Consider the following 25,856-nt stretch of genomic DNA (forward strand, 5'->3'; position numbering starts at 1 on the left):
TGATGTCTCCATGGTTAATCTGTTTATGGAAGGGGGGGTTAGCGAGGTAAATGAAAGAGTTTTGGAGAGAAAGGCAAGTATGCAGTCTGTTGGGGATGAGAGGGCCTGGGAAGTATGTCAGTTGTTCACCGATGATAAAGCTCTGATAGCTGATTTGGGTAAGAAACTGCAGAGGTTGGTGACTGAGTTTGGAAAAGTGTGTGAAAAGAGAAAATTGAGAGTAAATGTGAATAAGAGCAAGGTTATCATTAGGTTCAGTAGGGTTGAGGGACATGTTAATTGGGAAGTAAGTTTGAATGGAGAAAAATTGGAGGAATAGAATCGTTTTAGACATCTGGGAGTGGATTTGGCAGCAGATGGAACCATGGAAGCGGAAGTGAGTCATAGGGTGGGGGAGGGGACGAAGGTTCTGGAAGCACTGAAGACTGTGTGGAAGGCAAGAATGTTATCTCGGAGAGCAAAAATGGGTGTGTTTGAAGGAATAGAGGCTCCAGCAAAGTTATATGGTTGTGAGGCATGGGCTATAGATAGCACTGTGCAGAGGATTGCGGATGTGTTGGAAATTAAATGCTTGAGGACAATATGTGGTGTGAGGTGGTTTGATCAATTAAGTAATGAAAGGGTAAGAAAAATGTGTGAAAAAAAATGTGTGGTTCAGAGAGCACAAGAGGGTGTTTTGAAATGGTTTGGACATATGGAAAGAATGAGTGAGGAAAGATAAACAAACAGGATGTCAGAGATGGAGGGGAAAAAGGAGAAGCGGGAGACCAGATTGGATGTGGAAGGATGGAGTGGAAAAGATTTTGAGCAATAAGGGCCTGAACATACAGGAGGGTGAGAGGCATGCAAAGGATAGAGTGAATTGGAACAATGTACTGAACCAGGGCATATGAAACGTCCGGAGTAAACAATGGAAAGGTCTGTGGGGCCTGGATGTGGATAGGGAGCTGTGGTTTTGGTGCATTACACGACAGCTAGAAACTAAATGTGAACGAATGGGGACTTTTTGTCTGTATTCCTGCCACTGCCTCGCTGAAGCAGGGGATAGCAATGCTGTTTTCATGCAAGGCAGGGTAGCAACAGGAATGGATGAATGCAAGCAAGTATGAATATGTACATGTGTATGTATGTAATATCCGTGTGTGTGTAAGTATATGATGGTATGTATATGTATGTACGTGTGCATATGAGGGCGTTTGTGTGCATATACAAAAAGAAAGTGTGAAATGGAAGATATCAGGAGACAGGAAACATGGATGAATACAAGAACATGGAAAAAGAAGACAATGGTATAACCGTGAGAAGCAAAAATTTTTATAAGAAAATTAAAAATGCAATTGTGGAAATAACAAAATAGAAGAGAACTGTGAAGGAATGAAGTGAGTTATGCAAAACATGGAAATGAACCCAAAATGACTACTGACATAAATGAATACAACAAAAACAAGAAATCAGAGATTGGACCCTTTGAAGTGGGAGAAAAATGTGAATATAATCTCAAGGAAATATGCAGGATGTTAAGTGAACAATAAGAATCTAATTTTAGTTCAAAATGCAACAAGAAATCAAATAATGAACTGTTTAACTAACATGAAGGAAAGACTTGCATGGACACTGAGATGTTGCAAAATGTAATTTCTGTGATTAATCAGCATAGAGAATATTCAGCTCCAGCATCAGATGTAATCTCAATTATCTTCCTCAAGAAAAGAAAGAACATCAATAGCAAAGTCAGTGATGCTACTGATGAAACAATCTGGAGGAAAGCAAAATTGCAAACAATTTGGAAAAGTCAAAACTGGAGGGGAGGATTTCCAGCACTTCTCTCCCTCCCCTTTTAGTTGCCTCTTATGACATGCAGGGAATACGTGGGAAGTATTTTTTCTTCCCAATCCCCAGGGATAATGTTTGAGGACAGTATGTGGTGTGAGGTGGTTTGATTAAGTAATGAAAGGGTAAGAGGGATGTGCAGAAAGAGTGCAGTTGAGGGAGCAGAAGAGGGTGTGATGAAATGGTTTGGACATATGGAGAGAATGAGTGAGGAAAGATTGACAAAGAGGATATATTTATCAGAGGTGGAAGGAATAAGGAGAAGCAGAAGACCAAATTGGAGGTGGAAGGATGGAGTGAAAAATATTTTGAGCGATCGGGGCCTGAACATACAGGAGGATGAGAGGTGTGCAAGGAATAGAGTGAACTGGAACGATGTGGTACACCAGGGTCAACTTGCTGTCAATGGACTGAACCAGGGCACGTGAATAGTCTGGGGTAAACCATGGAAAGGTCTGTGGGGCCTGGATGTGGAGAGGGAGCTGTGGTTTTAATGCATTACACATGATGGATAGAGACTTTGAATGTGAACGAATGCGGCTTTTTTGTCTGTTTTCCTGGAGCTAACTCACTGAAGCAAAGGATAGCTATGCTGTTTCCTGTGGGGTGGGGTAGCAACAGGAATGGATGAAGGCAAGCAAGTATGAATATGTACATGTTTGCGTATGTACATGCATATATGTTGCTATGTATATGTGCATGTATGGGCGTTTATATATATATATTTTATATTTATTTTGCTTTGTCGCTGTTTCCCGCGTTAGCGAGGTAGTGCAAGGAAACAGACGAAAGAATGGCCCAACCCACCCAAATACACATGTATATACCTACACGTCCACACACGCAAATATACATACCTATACATCTCAATGCATACATATATATACACACACAGACATAAACATATATACACATGTACATAATACATACTGTCTGCCCTTATTCATTCCCATCGCCACCTCGCCACAGATGAAATACCAACCCCCTCCCCCCTCATGTGCGCCAGGTGGCGCTAGGAAAAGACAACAAAGGCCACATTCGTTCACACTCAGTCTCTAGCTGTCATGTAATAATGCACCGAAAAACTCCCTTTCCACATCAGGGCCCACAGAACTTTCCATGGTTTACCCTAGACGCTTCATACGCCCTGGATCAATCAATTGACAGCATGTCAACCCCGGAATACCACATTGTTCCAATTCACTCTATTCCTTGCACGACTTTCACCCTCCTGCATGTTCAAGCCCCGATCACTCAAAATATTTCACTCCATCCTTCCACCTCCAATTTGGTCTCCCACTTCCCCTCGTTCCCTCCACCTCTGACACATATATCCTCTTGGTCAATCTTTCCTCACTCATTCTCTCCATGTGACCAAACCTTTCAAAACACCCTTCTGCTCTCTCAACCACACTCTTTTTATTACCATACATCTCTCTTACCCTATTATTACTTAATCAAACCACCTCACACCACATATTGTCCTCAGACATATCATTTCCAGCAAATCCACCCTCCTCCGCAGAACTCTATCTATAGCCCACGCCTTGCAACCATATAACATACCACTATTCCTTCAAGCATACCCATTTTTGCTTTCCGAGATAATGTTCTCGACTTCCACACATTCTTCAATGCTCCCAGAACTTTCGCCCCCTCCCCCACCCTATGATTCAGATCTCCAGATCCATAAATGCTACATACAAATCCATTTGCTTTTCTAAGTATTTCTCACATACATTCTTCAAAGTAAACACCTGGTCCACACATCCTCTACCACTTCTGAAACCACACTGCTCTTCCCCAATCTGATGCTCTGTACATGCCTTCACCCTCTCAATCAATACCCTCCCGTATAATTTCCCAGGAATACTCAACAAACTTATATCTCTGTAATTTGAGCACTCACTTTTACCCCCTTTGCCTTTGTACAATGGCTTCTGTTTACCAAATCATTCTCCCTAACCCTCTCACTCTGCACACCACCTCAACCAAAACACCCAATATCTGCCACTCTATCATCAAAATCATTCAACTAACCTTCAAAATACTCACTCCATCTTCTCACATCACCACTACTTGTTATCACCTCCCCATTAGCCCCCTTCACTGAAGTTCACATTTGTTCCCTTGGCTTACTCACTTTATTTACCTCCTTCCAAAACATCTTTTTCTTCTCCCTAAAATTTAATGATACTCTCTCACCCCAATTCTCATTTGCCCTCTTTTTCACCTCTTGCACCTTTCTCTTGACCTCCTGCCTCTTTCTCTTATACATCTCCCAGTCATTTGCATTATTTCCCTGCAAAAATCGTCCAAATGCCTCTCTTCTCTTTCACTAATAATCTTACTACTTCATCCCACCACTCACTACCCTTTCTAATCTGCCCATCTCCCACACTTCTCGTGCCGCAAGCATCTTTTGCGCAGGCCATGTACAGAGCATCAGATTGGGGAAGAGCAGTGTGGTTTCAGAAGTGGTAGAGGATGTGTGGATCAGGTGTTTGCTTTGAAGAATGTATGTCGGAAATACTTGGAAAAGCAAATGGATTTGTATGTAGCATTTATGGATCTGGAAAAGGCTTATGATAGAGTTGATAGAGATGCTCTGTGGAAGGTATTAAGAATATATGGTGTGGGAGGCAAGTTGTTAGAAGCAGTGAAAAGCTTTTATCGAGGATGTAAGGCATGTGTACATGTAGGAAGAGAGGAAAGTGATTGGTTCTCAGTGAATGTAGGTTTGCAGAAGGGGTGTGTGATGTCTCCATGGTTGTTTAATTTGTTTATGGATGGGGTTGTTAGGGAGATGAATGCAAGAGTTTTGGAAAGAGGGGCAAGTATGAAGTCTGTTGTGGATGAGAGAGCTTGGGAAGTGAGTCAGTTGTTGTTTGCTGATGATACAGCACTGGTGGCTGATTCATGTGAGAAACTGCAGAAGCTGGTGACTGAGTTTGGTAAGGTGTGTGAAAGAAGAAAGTTGAGAGTAAATGTGAATAAGAGCAAGGTTATTAGGTACAGTGGGGTTGAAGGTCAAGTCAATTGGGAGGTAAGTTTGAATGGAGAAAAACTGGAGGAAGTAAAGAGTTTTAGATATCTGGGAGTGGATTTGGCAGCGGATGGAACCATGGAAGCGGAAGTGAATCATAGGGTGGGGCAGGGGGCGTAAATTCTGGGAGCCTTAAAAAATAAGTGGAAGTCGCGAACATTATCTCGGAAAGCAAAAATGGGTATGTTTGATGGAATAGTTGTTCCAACAATGTTGTATGGTTGTGAGGCGTGGGCTATGGATAGAGTTGTGCGGAGGAGGGTGGATGTGCTGGAAATGAGATGTTTGAGGACAATATGTGGTGTGAGGTGGTTTGATCGAGTAAGTAATGTAAGGGTAAGAGAGATGTGTGGTAATAAAAAGAGTGTGGTTGAGAGAGCAGAAGAGGGTGTTTTGAAATGGCTTGGTCACATGGAGAGAATGAGTGAGGAAAGATTGACCAAGAGGATATATTTATGCGTCCACACATGCATATATACATACCTATACATCTCAACGTATACATGTATATACACACACAGTCATATACATATATACACATGTACATAATTCATACTGTCTGCCTTTATTCATTCCCATTGCTACCCCGCCACACATGAAATAACAACCCCCTCCCCCCTCATGTGTGCGAGGTAGCGCTACGAAAACAAAGGCCACATTCGTTCACACTCAGTCTCTAGCTGTCATGTAATAATGCACCGAAGCCACAGCTCTCTTTCCACATCTAGGCCCTTCAGAACTTTTCATGGTTTACACCAGACGCTTCACATGCCCTGGTTCAATCCACTGACAGCACGTCGACCCCAGTATATCACATCATTCCAATTCACTCTATTCCTTGCACGCCTTTCACCCTCCTGCATGTTCAGGCCCCGATCACTCAAAATCTTTTTCACTCCACCTTTCCACCTCCAATTTGGTCTTCCACTTCTCTTCATTCCCTCCACTTCTGACACATATATCCTCTTGGTCAATCTTTCCTCACTCATTCTCTCCATGTGACCAAACCATTTCAAAACACCCTCTTCTGCTCTCTCAATCACACTCTTTTTATTACCACACAGCTCTCTTACCCTATTATTACTTACTCGATCAAACCACCTCACACCACATGTCGTCCTTAAACATCTCATTTCCAGCACATCCACCCTCCTCCGCACAACTCTACCTATAGCGCACACCTCGCAACCAAATAACATTGTTGGAACCACTATTCCTTCAAACATACCCATTTTTGCTTTCCGAGATAATGTTCTCGACCCACACATTCTTCAATGCTCCCAGGACTTTTGCCCCTTCCCCACTCTATGATTCACTTCCACTTCCATGGTTCCATCCGCTGCCAAATCCACTCCCAGATATCTAAAACACTTCCACTTCCTCCAGTTTTTCTCCATTCAAACTTACCTCCCAATTGACTTGACCCTCAACCCTACTGCACCTAATAAACTTCCTCTTATTCACATTTACTCTCAGCTTTATTCACATTTCCTCTCAGCTTTCTTCTTTCACACACTTTACCAAACTCGGTCACCAGCTTCTGCAGTTTCTCACACGAATCAGCCACCAGCGCTCTATCATCAGCGAACAACAACTGACTCTCTTCCCAAGCTCTCTCATCCACAACAGACTGCATACTTGCCCCTCTTTCCAAAACTCTTGCATTCACCTCCCTAACAACCCCATCCATAAACAAATTAAACAACCATGGAGACATCACACACCCCTGCCGCAAACCTACATTCACTGAGAACCTTAATCATTTTCCTCTCTTCCTACACGTACACATGCCTTACATCCTCCATAAAGACTTTTCACTGCTTCTAACAACTTGCCTCCCACACCATATATTCTTTATGACTTCTGCAGAGCATTTCTATCAACTCTATCATATACCTTCTCCAGATCCATAAATGCTACATACAAATCCATTTGCTTTTCTAAGTATTTCTCACATACATTCTTCAAAGCAAACACCTGATCATCATATCCTCTACCACTTCTGAAACCACACTGCTCTTCCCTAATCTGATGCTCTGTACATGCCTTCACCCTCTGAATCAATACCCTCCCATATAATTTACCAGGAACACTCAACAAACTTATACCTCTGTAATTTGATCACTCATTTTTACTCCCTTTGGCTTTGTACAATGGCACTATGCAAGCATTCTGCCAATCCTCAGGCACCCCACCATGAGTCATACATACATCAAATAACCTTACCAACCAGTTAACAATACAGTCACCCCCTTTTTTAATAAATTCCACTGCAATACCATCCAAACACATACACAGACATATACATATATACATATGTACATAATTCATACTTGCTGCCTTTATTCATTCCTATCGCCAACCCGCCACACATGAAATGACAACCTCCTCCCCTGCATGCGCGCGAGGTAGCGCTATGAAAAGACAACAAAGGCCTCATTCATTCACACTCAGTCTCTAGCCGTCATGTATATTGCACCAAAACCACAGCTCCCTTTTCACATCCAGGCCCCAGGAGCAAGTATTTTGAAGGTTTGTTGAATGTGTTTGATGAGAGAGTGGCAGATATAGGGTGTTTTGGTAGGGGTGGTGTGCGAAGTGAGAGGGTGAGGAAGAACGGTTTGGTGAAGACAGAAGAGGTAGTCAATGCTTTGTGGAAGAAGAAATCCAGCAAGCCGGCAGTTTGGATGGTATTGCCGTGGAATTTATCAAAAAAGAGGGTGACTGTGTTGTTGATTGGTTGGTAAGGATATTCAATAAATGTATGGATCATGGTGAAGTGCCTGAGGATTGGTGGAATGCATGAATAGTGCCATCATACAAAGGCAAAGGGAATAGAGGTGAGTGTTCAATCTACAGAGGAATAAGTTTGTTGAGTATTCCTGGGAAATATTATCAGAGGATGAAAATATGTACAGAGTATCAGATTGGGGAAGAGCAGAGTGGTTTCAGAAGTGGTAGAGGATGTGTGGATCAGGTGTTTGCTTTAAAGAATGTGTAAGAGCAATTATCAGAAAAAACAGATGGATTTTTACATACCACTTACGGATCTGGAGAGTGTCTTAAGGGTGTATGGTGTGGGAGGCAAGTTGCTAGAAGCAGTGAAAAGTTTTTACCAAGGATGTAGGGCATGTGTACGAGTAGGAAGAGAGGAAAGTGATTGGCTCCCAGTGAATGTCGGTCTGCGGCAGGGATGTGTGATGTCCCCACGGTTGTTTAATTTGTTTATGGATGGGGTGGTGAGGGAGGTAAATGCAATAGTTTTGGAGAGAGGGGCAAGTATGTAGTCTGTTGGGGATGAGAAGGCTTGGGAAGCAAGTCAGTTGTTGTTCGGTGATGATACAGCTGTGACGGCTGATTCAAGAGAGAAACTGCAGAGATTGGTGACTGAGTTTGGAAAAATGTGTAAAAGAAGAAGGTTGAGAGTAAACGTGAATGAGAGCAAGGTTATTAGGTTCAATAGGGTTGAGGGATGAATTAACTGGGATGCAAGTTTGAATGGAGAAAAATTGGAGGAAGTGAAGTGTTTTAGACATTTGAGAGAGGACTTAGCAGCAAATGGAACCATGGAAGCGGAAGTGAGTCACTGGGTGGAGGGAGGGGGTGAAGGTTCTTGGAGCAATGTGTGGAAGGAGAGAACGTTGTTTCAAAGAGCAAAAATGGGTATGTTTGAATGAATAGTAGTTCCAAGAATGTTATATGGCTGCAAAGCACGGGTTATGGACAGGGTTGTACAGAAGAGGAGGGATGTGTTGGAAATGAAATGTCGGAGGACAGTATGAGATGTGAGGTGGTTTGACTGATTAAGTAATGAAAGGGTGAGAGAGATGTGTGGAAATGAAAAGAGAGTGGTCGAGAGAGCAGAATAGGGTGTGTTGAAATGGTCTGGACATATTGAGAGAATGAGTGAGGAAAGATTGACAAAGAGGGTATACAAGTCAAAGGTGGGGGGAACAAGGAAAAGTAGATGACCAAATTGGAGGAGGAAGGATGGAAAGAAAAGGATTTTGAGCAACTGAGGCCTGAACATAGAGGAAAGTGAGAGGTGTGCAAGGAATTGAGTGAATTGAAACTGGGGTCAACGTGCTGTCAATGGACTAAGCCAGGGCATGTGAAGCATCTGTGGTAAACCATGGAAAGGTCAGTGGGGCTTGGATATGGATAGGGAGCTATGGTTTATGTGCATTACACATGACAACTACAGAATGAGTGTGAACAAATGTGGCCTTTTTCTGTCTGTTTTCCTGGAGCTACCTCACTGAAGCAGAGGATAGCGAGGCTGTTTCCTATGGGGCGGGGTAGCGCTAGGAATGGATGAAGGCAAGCATGAATATGTACATGTGTATATACGTATATGTCTGTGTATGTGTATATATATATATATGCATGCATATGTTGATATATATATGTCCGTATTCGTGTGTGTATGGTCATTTATGTACATATGAGTGTACATGAGTGGATGGGCCATTCTTCGTCTTTCTCCTGGTGCTACCTTGCTAACACAGAAAACAGCAATTAGGTATGATAATACAAAAATAAAGTTTAAAGGAAGGAATAGTGGTTCCAACAATGTTGTATGGTTGCGAGGCGTGGGCTATGGATAGAGTTGTGCGCAGGAGGATGGATGTGCTGGAAATGAGATGTTTGAGGACAATGTGTGGTGTGAGGTGGTTTGATCGAGTAAGTAACGTAAGGGTAAGAGAGATGTGTGGAAATAAAAAGAGCGTGGTTGAGAGAGCAGAAGAGGGTGTTTTGAAATGGTTTGGGCACATGGAGAGAATGAGAGAGGAAAGATTGACCAAGAGGATATATGTGTCGGAGGTGGAGGGAACGAGGAGAAGAGGGAGACCAAATTGGAGGTGGAAAGATGGAGTGAAAAAGATTTTGTGTGATCAGGGCCTGAACATGCAGGAGGGTGAAAGGAGGGCAAGGAATAGAGTGAATTGGAGCGATGTGGTATACCGGGGTTGACGTGCTGTCAGTGGATTGAATCAAGGCATGTGAAGCGTCTGGGGTAAACCACGGAAAGCTGTGTAGTTATGTATATTTGCGTGTGTGGACGTATGTATATACATGTGTATGGGGGTGGATTGGGCCATTTCTTTCGTCTATTTCCTTGCGCTACCTCGCAAATGTGGGAGACAAAAAAAAAAAAAAAAAAAAAAAAAAAAAAAAAAAAAACGTTTAAAAACATGAATTTCATTCTACTTTCAGTGCACTCTGAATCTGTATTACACCATAACTTGAGTAAGTTAAGACTGAACCAAATAATCAAAAGTGGAGTAAAGAAAGAAGTATTCACTGACCTACAAGAAATGTATGAGAGGAAAGTTGTAAAACTTATCAGAAATAAACCAAGATAGAGTTCATCATATATGAAATTATTTAAAAGCATTTCAAAACAGCTTTTGTGATTATCCTTTTCCAGTAATACTTGTGGGATTAAGCAATAATGTAATCCTTTGTTTTCAAAGTATGTAAAGGTAGCAAACTAACAGCAGGTGCTCATAACCAAGCCTTTATCAAAACTGAAATACTGAATGACTAGAATCAATGTTGAAATGTAGAAAATGTTTCCCACAAGAATATAAGACATCATAAACATTTCTAAAGTCATTCTGGAATACATAGCACAATGACATGAGTTAAAAAACCAAAAAGGAAATATGAAAGTTGGCCATTAAGGATTACTTGAAGACTAACTGTAAATCAGGCAAGAAATACATATGAAAAACATGTTAATTCTTTTGAGTTACAAAATCTGATGTGGAACAAACATTTCAGCATTATGAGAGTAGAGAAATAATATCCTGGTTTTCAAATGTCCAACTAAAGCAAATTCCAGATATGCATATTCTGTATATGAATAAATGAAGTAGGAAATTTGTGAAAAATATAAGCTGGAAATATACAAAAGATACAACATATGTTTGTGAATAATCTAGTAACAACTAGCACAGCTTCACATAAACCGAGCTTACCCAAAAGTGTTCCCTAACTGTTTTGTACTTTTTCCATTGGATACAAAGTATTACTACTATCATATGATAAATATGGATTACATCGAAAGGTACTTTCAAGTCCCAACCGTCATATGCAAACACCACAAAATCTTGGTTAATTTGTTTGACAAGATATTTGTTGCAGAAGCCATGCAGGTTATATGATATTACTTCATGATCTAATAATTTTACATCAACTCTAGTTTTTTCAGCATTTCATCTAAAACTGACATGAAGCTAATTGGATGGTAATTCAAGGTACATTCTTGTCTTTTTTATAATCAATATCTATATTGTTGAAAAAATAATATAAAATTTTCTGCTCTCTCAACCACCTTTTTTTTTATTTCCACACCTCTCTCCTGTATTATTGACTGGTTGGTAAGGTTATTTAATGTATGTATGACTCATGGTGAGGTGCCTGAGGATTGGCAGAATGCTTGCATAGTGCCATTGTACAAAGGCAAAGGGGATAAGAGTGAGTGCTCAAATTACAGAGGTATAAGTTTTTTGAGTATTCCTGGTAAATTATATGGGAAGGTATTGATTGAGAGGGTGAAGGCATGTACAGAGCATCAGATTGGGGAAGAGCAGTGTGGTTTCAGAAGTGGTAGAGGATGTGTGGATCAGGTGTTTGCTTTGAAGAATGTATGTGAGAAATACTTAGAAAAGCAAATGGATTTGTATGTAGCATTTATGGATCTGGAGAAGGCATATGATAGAGTTGATAGAGATACTCTGTGGAAGGTATTAAGAATATATGGTGTGGGAGGCAAGTTGTTAGAAGCAGTGAAAAGTTTTTATCGAGGATGTAAGGCATGTGTACTTGTAGGAAGAGAGGAAAGTGATTGGTTCTCAGTGAATGTAGGTTTGCGGCAGGGGTGTGTGATGTCTCCATGGTTGTTTAATTTGTTTATGGATGGGGTTGCTAGGGAGGTGAATGCAAGAGTTTTGGAAAGAGGGGCAAGTATGAAGTCTGCTGTGGATGAGAGAGCTTGGGAAGTGAGTCAGTTGTTGTTCGCTGATGATAGAGCGCTGGTGGCTGATTCATGTGAGAAACTGCAGAAGCTGGTGACTGAGTTTGGTAAAGTGTGTGAAAGAAGAAAGTTAAGAGTAAATGTGAATAAGAGCAAGGTAATTAGGTACAGTAGGGTTGAGGGTCAAGTCAATTGGGAGGTAAGTTTGAATGGAGAAAAACTGGAGGAAGTAAAGTGTTTTAGATATCTGGGAGTGGATCTGGCAGCGGATGGAACCATGGAAGCGGATGTGGATCATAGGGTGGGGGAGGGGGCGAAAATCCTGGGAGCCTTGAAGAATGTGTGGAAGTCGAGAACACTATCTCGGAAAGCAAAAATGGGTATGTTTGAAGGAATAGTGGTTCCAACAATGTTGTATGGTTGCGAGGCATGGGCTATGGATAGAGTTGTGTGCAGGAGGATGGATGTGCTGGAAATGAGATGTTTGAGGACAATGTGTGGTGTGAGGTTGTTTGATCGAGTAAGTAACGTAAGGGTAAGAGAGATGTGTGAAAATAAAAAGAGCATGGTTGAGAGAGCAGAAGAGGGTGTTTTGAAATGGTTTGGGCACATGGAGAGAATGAGTGAGGAAAGATTGACCAAGAGGATATATGTGTCGGAGGTGGAGGGAACGAGGAGAAGTGGGAGACCAAATTGGAGGTGGAAAGATGGAGTGAAAAAGATTTTGTGTGATCGGGGCCTGAACATGCAGGAGGGTGAAAGGAGGGCAAGGAATAGAGTGAATTGGATCGATGTGGTATACTGGGGTTGACGTGCTGTCAGTGGATTGAATCAGGGCATGTGAAGCGTCTGGGGTAACCCATGGAAAGCTGTGTAGGTATGTATATTTGCATGTGTGGACGTATGTATATACATGTGTATGGGAGTGGGTTGGGCAATTTCTTTCGTCTGTTTCCTTGCGCTACCTCGCAAACGCGGGAGACAGCGGCAAAAAAAAAAAAAAAAAAAATCTACCATTTCATTACTTAATCAAACCACCTCACACCACATATTGTCTTCAAATGTTTAATTTCCAACACATCCACCCTCCTCCGTACAACCCTATCTATAGCCCATGCCTCACAAACGTATAACATTGTTGAAACTACTATTCCTTCAAACATATCCGTTTTTGCTCTCTGAGATAACATTCTCTCCTTCCACACATTCTTCATTGCTCCCAGAACCTTTGCCCCTTCCCCTACCCTGTGGCTTGCTTCTGCTTCCATTTGCTGCTAAGTCCACTCTCAGATATCTACAACACTTTACTTCAATTTTTCTCCATTCAAACTTACATCCCAATCAACTTGTCCCTCAACCTCAGTGAACCTAATAACCTTGATCTTATTCACATTTACTCTCAACTTTCTCCTTTCACAAACTTTTCCAAACTCAGTCACGAATCTCTGCAGTTTCTTACTCGAAGCAGCAACCAGAGCTGTATGAACAACTGACTCACTTCCCAGGCCCTCTCATCCCCAACAGACTGCATACTCACCCCTCTCTCCAAAACTCTTGTATTTACCTCCCTAAACACCCCATCCATAAACAAATTAAACAATTATGGGGACATCACACACCCCTGCCGCAGACAGACATTCACTAGGAACCAATCACTCTCCTCTCTTCCTACTCGTACACATGCCTTACATCATTGGTAAAAACTTTTCACTGCTGCTAGCAACTTACCTCCTACACCATATACCCTTAAGACGTTCCACAAAGCATCTTTATCAACCCTCACCATATACCCTTAAGACCTTCCACAAAGCATCTTTATCAACCCTATCATATGCCTTCTGATCTGATACAAAGTATTATATCATATGTTTGTGTACAGCGTTCACTAATCAGGGCCTGCAAAGAAAATTTTATATCACTATTTTTTCAATAAATAGGATACTGACTTGTAGACCACTCTGTACAATAGGGAGGCATTTGCCTATTTCCAGTTTTTAAATAACTCATCTTTAGTTTGTAATTTGCTAAAGATTTTAGTCATGGGAAATATCAATTGCCATCTGATTTTCTTCATATTCTAAGGGCTCTTCCTAGTTATCCAAGCTGGTTTTCAGTTTATAATTGCTCTCCTTATCATTCTTGGAATATCATCACTAAGTAATTTGTTTAAAAAAAATACTCCTCATTTCTTCCACTATTTTCATACCATGATCAAGAGTGTGGTATCATTAATTTTATTTTGGTCATTCCTTGGAAGAGTCTCACCTACTTTGCAGAGATCAATTAAGTTTTTTATTCAGTTATCATGGACATTTTTGGTCTACAAAAAAGCCCATAATTAACTGCTATTAGCCTATTTCCTTCTTGCATTCACCCACCTACAGTGATAACTTTCTTCTTGTTTACAACTAATTTCATTTCAGTGAATAATATTTTGGCATCATCTTTCCTCTGCTTACCAGGTCTATATATGCCAAAATGCAGTTCATTGTTATTTCTGTTTGCAATACAAATATACAAAGAATTTTAAATATTACAGAGAGAGAGAGAGAGAGAGAGAGAGAGAGAGAGAGAGAGAGAGAGAGAGAGAGAGAGACTATAAATTACAACTAAGCATAGCAGAGATCATGAAAAGACTAGTATATAATTTTCTATCCCAACACATCACAGAAATCAACTACGCAACATTACCTAAATTCCATCTACTATGTTAGGCGCCACAGGGAGGCATCCTATCACCTGCACTATTCATGATTTAAACTACCGACATTCCTTATCTCACTGGACACCTTCTATGCAGATGATACCAAGCAAATAGTCTCAAACAACTCATTCTCACAACAAAGCCATTTAATACAGTCTGAGGCAACCAGACTAAACAAAGCTAACGATAGGACCGTTAGATTAAGATCTGAAGGAGCTAAGAGGAATAAAACCTAATGATATAATCAAAGAAAGTAACTAGATGTCACACAAAAAAGCTAATGAATCCTGGGTCATATATTGACATCAAGAGTCTTGATAAATAGATTATATCAACAAGAGGTCCATACAAGGAAAAGCAGCCCTGATCACTGATCCTGGGATCCAAAAGTTACACCTGCTCAGAAGCCAAGACTTAACTTATTCTAACATATCACCAAACCATTGTTTCATGCTTCTAAATCACACATGCTGAAGTTTCTGAGGATACAAAATGGGGCTTTTGGATTCGTCACAAATGAAAAATGTTCCTCCACTGAAATCACTACAGAACAGCAAGAATGACTTAAGATTAAACCAGTTGGTTCATACCTAAGAGAAGCAGCCCACAGAGCAATGATAATATAAACTACAATCAAAGCTGCAATCTGGACAACAGCACAAACATGTAACACCCTTGGTTCCCTCGAAGCCTCGAGGTACTTAGGCTCCAGTCATCTAGTGACCTCCACAATTAATAATGTTTAGCTTAATCAAGAGAATTCTCTGTCAGTAAACTAAAAGATACGACTTAAATACATATACACCCCCAGTCTGCCAAGGATATATAAATAAGGCATGAAAGCTACGCTTCCTGAAAATCACCAATACGCATAAAAAAAAAATAAACTTTACTTTCTTTTTCATTTTAAGCTATCCCTACCCCTGTCGAACATATTCCACTCCCCTCTCACCACCTTGTCAATATAACAAGGAAAAATCTCACAATTACCTTGAATCAATACAAACCCTCCCTGGTGACCTGACCAAGACTTCAGAGCCACCGGATGATGCAATATTATATTACGGCGAACCTCATCCTTTCCTCCCTCTTACCCTTCCCTTTTTTTTCCCCTAAGCAAGATAATGTATTTGTCTCCCCCTCACCTTCTTGAAGCGTTGGTGAGGGCCTTAATGTTCTTGGTGGACCTCCACAGCTCCCTGATGACGGCGGTGTAGAAGACGATCATGAGGAGGGCGGGCACCACGAACAGCACCAGCAGCTGGTACGTCAGGAAGACGAGGGACTCCATCTGCTTGCAGTAGTAGGCGGTGACCCACACGGTGCGCGAGGGGTCTGTGAAGATCACCTCATCAATGTCCTGCAACGGTGGTCGTGGGATTAGTGTGGAGACACGAGCCAGCATCTGGGTAAAAAGGGTGTTACACAGATAGAAAAGCTCTTAGTAAAGTAACTGCGTTATGGTGATGCGGTGTGTGGTTAGTGAGTGTCGGAAAGTATATCATAGGCTTAAAGAGGAACAGATATATATATATATATTTCTCTTGGAAATGTTTGGCATGTATTCTAAACCACTTTTTCCTTATTCTTCACTGTTATCTAAAACATGCTCACTATGTTGTACTTTTGATTTTGCATTGTTGGACTAAGTTTGTTATATATCATAAAAAACACATCACTGTATATACATGGTGGTACAATTTAATTGTATATCACTTTCATACAAATTAATTGTACATCAATGTTCCAATCCCTTTACAAAAGTTTGCATGGTGAATACAAAACAAATAAAATTTAATCGTAGGTAATATCATATAAAATTTTGTCTACAAATAATAATTCATTAAATATTAATTTCATCACAGTTACCTAAAGAAAACTCCGTTTAATATTTAACGGTGAAATCAAACATGTTCATCTTGAGTATTCATTATAATTGTATATTACAAAAAAAAAATCTGCACTTTTTGTCAAGCAAACCTCAATTACCAGTACGCAAGTTTAATAAATGAAACCAAAGCATGATAACATGTCAAAAATGTTCATTACCATATGAAAAAATGTTTAATGTACAGTTACATCAAGCAACTTTTAAAAGTAATATAAATATTTGCTGTAAATCTCGAAGACTTGATAGGAATGCTGTTCATAAAGTGAATTCATTTAGGATGAATTAATTCATCACATTTTCCACACCACACACACATCCACCTACGAAAACACTACACTACACTTGTACACATGCCATGGCCCGCCCTGTGCCAAGAACGGACTTGATCTGTCCTTTAACCTCACACATTTATACATTATACAAATGTAAAAGGATCTTGAAGATGGAGCAACACATGCATTAAACTTTTTCCCTTACATACAAATGATAATCACACACACACACACACACACAATATGCTGTTACAAGTTAGCAATATAGAAAGCCAAAAAAATCATCATTGATTCATTGCACTGCCAGCAGAGTAAACACCGGGAAAACAATATATTGCTGCTGAAAAATGTATACGAAGTCATTATGTACGACTGAAACGTATAAGCATGATTCCAGTTATGAACATCAGCAGGATGAACTCACAAGAGTCACGTTATGGTACTGAAAAACATATATAAAAAATTAGAAAAGAGTTCCAAGTTACATGTAAAATAGGCTATGGCTATAGGCGTTATTCATATCCTAATTGTCATCGTACAGCACTTCCACGTAAGTGGCGAAGGTTTGAATTCTCGATGTTTGAAGGAATAGTGGTTCCAACAATGTTGTATGGTTGCGAGGCGTGGGCTATGGATAGAGTTGTGCGCAGGAGGATGGATGTGCTGGAAATGAGATGTTTGAGGACAATGTGTGGTGTGAGGTGGTTTGATCGAGTAAGTAATGTAAGGGTAAGAGAGATGTGTGGAAATAAAAAGAGCGTGGTTGAGAGAGCAGAAGAGGGTGTTTTGAAATGGTATGGTCACATGGAGAGAATGAGTGAGGAAAGATTGACCAAGAGGATATATGTGTCGGAGGTGGAGGGAACGAGGAGAAGTGGGAGACCAAATTGGAGGTGGAAAGATGGAGTGAAAAAGATTTTGAGTGATCGGGGCCTGAACATGCAGGAGGGTGAAAGGCGGGCAAGAAATAGAGTGAACTGGATCGATGTGGTATACCGGGGTTGATGTGCTGTCAGTGGATTGAATCAGGGCATGTGAAGCGTCTGGGGTAAACCATGGAAAGTTGTGTGGGGCCTGGATGTGGAAAGGGAGCTGTGGTTTCGGGCATTATTGCATGACAGCTAGAGACTGAGTGTGAACAAATGGGGCCTTTGTTGTCTTTTCCTAGCGCTACCTCGCACACATGAGGGGGGAGGGGGATGGTATTCCATGAGTGGCGAGGTGGCGATGGAAATGAATAAAGGCAGACAGTGTGAATTGTGTGCATGGGTATATATGTATGTGTCTGTGTGTGTATATATATGTGTACATTGAGATGTATAGGTATGTATATTTGCGTGTGTGGACGTGTATGTATATACATGTGTATGGGGGTGGGTTGGGCCATTTCTTTCGTCTGTTTCCTTGCGCTACCTCGCAAACGCGGGAGACAGCGACAAGCAAACAAAAAATAATTAAAAATTAATATATATATATATATATATATATATATATATATATATATATATATATATATATATATATATATATATATATTAGACATTTTATAGTTCAGCATATGGGGAGGTCAGCCGCATTCAAAGGCATCAACATGGCAAATAAATCATTTTGGAAGGTACATACTTGTATGCCCGTCCAGCCTCATGTGATATGTAGTATGTTCATGTATAAAGGAGGAAAGACACTTTAGTGCTGGTAAACATGGTACTACAATGGGCTAAATGCTATGCAATGAAGGTTGTACGTGTCCTGATATGAATGACAACAAATTTTTAAAGTCTGTGCCGATGTGACTCAAAAATCTAGAAAAACATGCATTTTTTCTGATCAACGTGAAAAGAGAATGGAGGAACATCCTGAACAGTGTAACACTTGCAGATTAATGCATGACACTAATGAGACATCAAACGCTTTAGAGAAATATGCTATCAGATGAGAATTTTAAAAGTTATAAACTTTGAATCAATCAATATTCGTAGCAATATAATCAATACATAATCCATCACAATACGGTTGGATTTCTTTTTCAGTCTTTATGTCAATTAGTCTTAGAACATAACAACATAACACTTAAACAAACCCTGTAATACTTTTATATTTCAAACCTTTCAAATTCTGATATAGGACTGCCAAAGTTTTCAGCCTTTTGGAGTTTTCTTTTTCACTACAAGCACAAAAATGCATGTTACAAACTGTATCTGTTTTTGGTTTGGCGTTATGGGCTCTTCCGAATTTTTTGCCATATGTTATCTGAAAAAAAGGAATTCATACACCCAGTAACATTTTTCCATTGGGTTTGTTTTTCCTATTTCTGTAACTAGCCAATAATCAATGTAAATAATCATGACATTTCATTGTTATCAGGGTTAAATGTAGATTTCCCATTTCATGTTTTCAAAGAAATTCATAATTTTTGTGTAATTTCGACGATCACATCTCCTCTTTGAATCTACAATAACCTTTTCCAATTGATGTATCGTGTGTAAAAAAAGACAAGACAGTGTAATGATGGCGTGTGTGTTTGCTGGGGGAAGACATGAAACTTACCACCATCACCTCCCCTGCCCCTCGCACAACACTCCTGAGGTAAGTGAGGTGAGTAAGGAGTGAGTAAGGAGTTGGGAAGGGCATGATCTGGACGGTGTTAACCTTCTGCCTCTTCCCCTGGAACTGACAGAAGGCACTCTACCGCTGTCCAGGGCACCAATGGACGGGGTGTGTGGACCGCTGGAGTGATGTGTGTGGAGGGAATGTAAGGGAACAGTGTCCTACGTCATTCACAAAGCCAGACACAGTCAGCAGTGACCAAACCCAGTGTCGGGTCAAAGGCTGGCGTAGCGAACTGACCTCAAAGACCCTGAGGTGGCTGATATGGTGGCTGGTCCGAGTGGTCCGCCGCCAGAGACTGAATACACCCTCGTATGCAAGTCGAGGGCACAGCGCAGACCAAACCTGGAGCAGGACGGGAAGACAGCACACACGGACACACCGAACCTCAAAACCTTTCTGAGTTGTACTCCAATCTACCACACAGAGATCCTTCCCATCCTCAGATAGTCCTTCCATGTGGAGAGACGTAACCTTCGCCTTGGGTAAAATCCCTGACGAACCGTCCAGAGCCACTACTGGCCTAGTTCTCCCTGCCCAGGCACTCGGTTCCCTCTGGCTCATTTAGCGCCGTTAAGATATCATCATCCCACACACTGGTCTCACTCCAGCATTCTCCAGACATCACCGGTGCTCCTAAACCTCCCTGATAAATTTCCACATTTGTCTCTTGATGAGCTCGTTAGGCGGAGCTGTATCTGTGTTCTCCACGTAATCCACTGTACAGCGCCCAGCCTGCTGTACGGAGAATACTGGAGAGTAATGCTGTGGTACAGGGAACGTATGAATGGTACAACGGAATGAAGCAGAGTGGAGACGGGTACAGTGGAGTGTGGCAGGGTCGGGTATGGTACAGTGGATTGAGGTATGGTGGTGGAGTAGAGTGGAACGAAGGATAGTACCGTGGAGTATGGTGGAGTGGGTAAGGTACAGTGAAGTATGGTAGAATGGATATGGTACAGTGAAGTATGGTACAAGTGGAGCACGGTGGAGTGGTGAATGGTGCAGAAGTATGGTGGAGTGGGTACGGTACAGTGAAGTATGGCACAAGTGGAGTAGGGTGGAGTGGGGAATGGTGCAGTGAAGTACGTCGTGGTGGGGAAGATGCAGTGAAGTATGGCCAAAAAGGGGTACAGTACACTGAAATATGGCATCCTAGGAGTCGAACGAAGTTAAGATAAAATACCCGAGAAGGTCAGAGAACTTTTCTGGACCTAAAATCGACACAGGTACGGACCTGAGGGCGACAGGAGTCCACAGTCTGGTCGAACTGAGAGAGGCAATTTGGTCTGTGCTGCATTCATCCTCCGTCAAGCCCTGGCAGACGACAGAGGTCTGACCCGTCCGTCTGTCTTCATACTTAATACGACGGAAGCAGACCACATATTCCCCCTCGAACCAACCAAGGCATACTGTCGAGGGGCCACTGCTCAAAGAGCATTCCGGCAGATGTGAGGGTTCGAACCCCACTTTCAGTCAGAGCACACTGAATATTCCCCCCCCCCCCCCCAAGGGGGAAGAAGGGAAACATTAGGAAGGACGTACAGCTTCCGTGCACGATGCGCTCCCAAAATGGGGAGCCAGAGAGAGAGAGAGAGAGAGAGAGAGAGAGAGAGAGAGAGAGAGAGAGAGAGAGAGAGAGAGAGAGAGAGAGAAATATGGGAAACAGGACACAGCAGGAAAACTAGGGTCTAACAAGATGAAGGCAACAGGGCAGGTGGAGCAGCACCCACACAGACGATACAAAACAAAGACAGAGAGAATAAGAAAAACAACAACAACAACAACAACAACAACTTGCTCACTTCCTTTCCTCCCTCGGGGGACTGTCCTTTCCTCCCTCAGGGGGCTGTCACTTCCTTTCCTCCCTCGGGGGGCTGTCACTTCCTTTCCTCCCTCGGGGGGCTGTCACTTCCTTTCCTCCCTCGGGGGGCTGGATGGATGGATGTGCAACTTGAGATGTGTCTCTGTGGCAACTGTCACGGCATCTCCCACAAAGCAGGAATATAATTACTACAGATCTTGACAGGAATAAACTGTGGATGTGTATCTTTAACAGGTACAGTTAACTGATAGAATGAATCAATTAACGACAATGAAAACGCCCCTGAGGTGGAGTTAATGACTCGGTGGTCATTACCTCCCAGTAGCACCGAGTTAATGAGGTAAACAGAATGACGCATAATGAGACATTAATTAAAACTCTGTTTCCTCAGGCATTCATCAGGCGTTTAATAACTGGACAAAACTGTGATCAAATCAAGCGTCCTTTAAACTGGGCGTTAGTTACTACAAAAGCCATGCCTCCATACATGATCATATTACGGGGAAAGGTCGTTCACTTTGATATACTGGAATGATTAAATTCTTTATAGAGTGCGTCATAAATGGGGTAAGTGATAAAGCAGTTATGTTGGTGGGGCTGATCGGAGGGCGAGGCTGGTGTGTGTGTGTGTGTGTGTGTGTGTGTGTGTGATGTATGGAGCTATCAGGTCAGGTCAGTTCAGGTCATATACCGTGGAGAAGTTGAGAAAGGGTCAGGTCAGACTGGATTAAGCCAGGTAAGGGGTCAACACCTAACTACTAAGCCAGGTAAGGGGTCACACCTAACTACTAAGTCTGGTCAGGTCAGTCTGGATAAAACCAGGTGATGGGTCACATCTAACTGCTCAGCCAATCCAGGTCCGTTTGGATCATGCTAAGTAAGGGGTCACACGTAACTGACCAGCCAGGTCAGGTCTGCCAGGATCAGGCAAGGTAACAGGCCACACCTGACCCAGGAGGGTGTTGGGGGCCAGGGAGGCGGAACAGGGACCCACAGAGCCTTGATGAGCGGCCTGTGTCGTGGCCAGGTTAATGACCAAGGGCGAGGGAGGGTGGAAGCGGGAGGAGGAGGAGGAGGAGGAGGAGGAGGAGGAGGAGGAGGAGGGAGGAGGAGGAGAGGCAGCGGCAGCAGCGGTAATTAGCAAGGAGCGGCTGCCATGCTAGGCTTACCCTCCCGGTAAACGCCACCCATGACACCTTGCAACACTGATATCCTACGTCCTACCTTCTACCAGACAGTGTTCCAGGCCCTCCATGCTGCTCCAGGCAGTGTTCCAGGCCCTCCTGGCCGCTCCAGGCAGTGTTCCAGGCCCTCCATGCTGCTCCAGGCAGTGTTCCAGGCCCTCCTGGCCGCTCCAGGCAGTGTTCCAGGCCCTCCTGGTTGCCCCACGGAGTGTTCCAGGTCCTCCTGGCCGCTCCAGGCAGTGTTCCAGGTCTTCCTGGTTGCCCCACGGAGTGTTCCAGGTCCTCCTAGCTGTACCAGAAGTGTTCCAGGTCCTCCTAGCTCTACCGGGAGTGTTCCAGGTACTCCAACTCGGCACGAGTAGCATTCCAGTCCCTCCCGGCTGTATTCTGGGATGTTTCAGGATCTCCCATTGTCTCAAGGGACATTCCAGGCCTCCCCGACCATCTCTTTTCGGGAATATTTCAGATTTTCTCAGCCATCGCGGGGGATGATATCTTAGGACTCGCCAGCAGCAAGTCTTTTCATCTGTCCTCAGGGATCTTCCAGACATCCCCAACTTTACAGAGATAGGATATCCCGAGAGACCTTTCACAGGCATCGTAAACAAGATTCAGGGCAGCCTCTCGTACGTCCATAGTGGTGTACCTCAAACACTCCCACTCCTGCCCCGAAGGATATTCTCGTAACTCCTACGTGTTCCGTGGGACCTTCCGGGCTCCTGTGCACATCCTATAGGCTATTCCAGTCCTTCCATCTGTTCTGAAAGACATTCCAGCCGTCTCAAACATGGGCGTCTTGTTCGCCTACGCCACCTGGAGGCGATCTAACACGAGTTTCTCCACTGGAGGGAGGAACCCTCGTCTGTACGGGGAAGATTTGTTGATGTCAGGGTGCGAAAGTGACGCGATGGGACGCATCTCAAAGGTCAGGAGAAAAGAGAGGACAAGCAGAGGAGGGAGGAGGAGTGGGAGGAGACAAAAGGGGAAGATAAAAAGGGGGGTGGTACGAAATACGATAGGGAGACATGTGGCATGGGAAGAATGGTGCAAAACGTAGAGATGGGTGAGTGAGAGCATAGGGTCAGAATGGATAAGAAAGCAAGGGTAAGGAGAGGAAGGAGGAACAGAGAAGACGAGGGAAACGGGTGTAGGAGAATAACCACGGCACGAGGAGGTGGTGGCGGCCAGGAGGAGGGAGGGAGGACCATCAGTAGATCAGCTGCCCAAGACTAACGAGGGAGGGAGGACCATCATCAGATCAGCTGCACATACACACACAGCTACTGTATCGAGAGGAATACAGTACCTTCAATGATATTACCTAATTAATACGACACCAACAGGGATGATTATGCAGTTATACGACACCAATTATGCGACGCTATCTAACGCACGGGGATGATTATACAATTATACGACACCATCCAACACAGTAGAATAATCACCAGACACCACCCAACACACAGGGATCGTATCATACAGTTATACGACACCCCCAACACACAAGAATAATCATACAATCATACAAGAATATCCAAGAACGGGTGATAATTATACAATCATACGACACCATCCAAGACAATGGGATCATGACACAAATGACTAACTTGTTGATCCACTTCCAAATGCATCAAATTCTGGCTGAGACTTTGCCACACTAGGCTGCCCGGCCTAACTTCTAACACACTAATCAGCCATTTATATGACTCTTATGGCTAATTAGACATTCTTAGAGGGGTATTTATGGTCCGATGTCTGCTATAACTTCTGCCTTAAGTGGGAGAGATGTTAAGACATACACCCCAAATATCGCTCTAGGCGATACTGAAGTTAGACATACACCTCAAATATCGCCCTGGGTGTGAGAGATGTTAGGTACACACCTCCAATATCACCCTAGTTGTGAGAGATGTTAGATATACGCCTCAAAAATAGGCCTAGATGTGAGAGATGTTAGATATACGCCTCAAATATCGGCCTAGTGTGAGAGATGTTAAACACGCCTCAAATATCGGCCTAGATGTGAGAGATGTAAGATATACACTTCAAATATCGCCCTACATGTGAGAGATGTTGGACATACACCTTAAATATCGTCATAGTGAGAGAGAAGTTAGAGACACACCTCAAATATCGCCCTAGGTGTGAGGGACGTTAGAAACACGCCCGAAATATCGCCCTTGGTGTGAGAGATGCAAGAGACGTATGTGAATCATTAAAGAGATTAAGTCTCTCGTTAGCCAGAAAACTGAGGAAGTTTAACTTAACTGCTTGGGAAGTTCCCACGAACGATCTCTTACTTCGTTTGTTTTAATAAGTTTCAAAGTTACTATTTCTATGAAAAACGTTCACTTATACTTCACTGAATATCAACCTGAGCCAATTTAATGATCTTTGTCTTTAGAAGCAACAACTCCAACACGACCTTCTTTTCACAGACTACATCACTTTTCTTTACTCACAACAGGAAAACTTTTCGTGCCGGACCTCCTCTCTTGCGCTGAGGGACATTTTAATAACCATCCCAACCTTACTGCGGGCAAATGGTTCACTTTTGAATAAAAACTGTAAAAAAAAAATAAACTACAATCTGATTAATACTGATAAGAAATATGACCTTCGAGAATAATTCTCAATATACAAATAAGAACGTCTGGAAAAAAAAAGGGGGGGAGGAAATCACATACAAAAGAGAACCAAGCAAGAAAATCCTTTTAGAGGAAAAGCGCGGGAAAGTTCGTCTTGTCGGAAAGCGACAGTTGGCGACGCGCGGTAAACTTTCTAGGTCGTGGGGTTACGAGGGGGAGGGTTGCGAGATGCCTCTCTTGAGGCACATTTAATTCCAGGATCCACTTAATCTGGTACTGGCAACCCCAAACCAAGCAGACGGGACGATGGCTTTTCTCTGACTCGATTTACAGACAGGAGCAAAAAAAAAAAAAAAAAAAAAAAAAAAAAAAACTGTGGTCTGAGGCCATTCTCCCAAGGCGTCATTCGCGCTTTTATTTTTTTGACCCCAAATTCTTATGAATATATAACCACACGCTAAGTTAACAATACTCCAGACTACCTGCTTTTTTTTTTTTTTTTTTTACTGTATCATAAAAAGCGCCGTCGGCGAGGCATGAGAATCATACAAAAAAAAAAGCTCTTAGTAAACAGCACCTGTAAACCGTCATAAACCCCTTGAGGATGACGGTACGACCCTTGAGAATGACGGTACGACCCTTGAGAATGACGGTACGACCCTTGAGAATGACGGTACGACCCTTGAGAATGACGGTACGACCCTTGAGAATGACGGTACGACCCTTGAGAATGACGGTACGACCCTTGAGAATGACGGTACGACCCTTGAGAATGACGGTACGACCCTTGAGAATGACGGTGCGACCCTTGAGGACGACGGTACGACCCTTGAGAATGACGGTACGACCCTTGAGAATGACGGTACGACCCTTGAGAATGACGGTACGACCCTTGAGAATGACGGTACGACCCTTGAGAATGACGGT

The 25,856-nt window shown here is 42.6% G+C and overlaps 1 protein-coding gene across 2 annotated transcripts in view; it reads right to left on the reverse strand.

The window, feature by feature from the left end:
• Positions 1-25,856, reverse strand: part of LOC139756542 (galanin receptor 2a-like) — a 175,539-nt gene that overhangs the window by 65,811 nt on the left and 83,872 nt on the right. For both annotated transcript variants that reach the window (XM_071676115.1, XM_071676106.1), the window contains exon 5: positions 15,708-15,922. In XM_071676115.1, the coding sequence (XP_071532216.1) occupies positions 15,708-15,922 (215 nt within the window). The remainder of the gene's footprint in view (positions 1-15,707; positions 15,923-25,856) is intronic.

The sequence above is a fragment of the Panulirus ornatus genome, chromosome 2 (assembly GCF_036320965.1).
Source record: "Panulirus ornatus isolate Po-2019 chromosome 2, ASM3632096v1, whole genome shotgun sequence".
In the NCBI taxonomy this organism is placed as follows: Eukaryota; Metazoa; Arthropoda; class Malacostraca; order Decapoda; family Palinuridae; genus Panulirus; species Panulirus ornatus.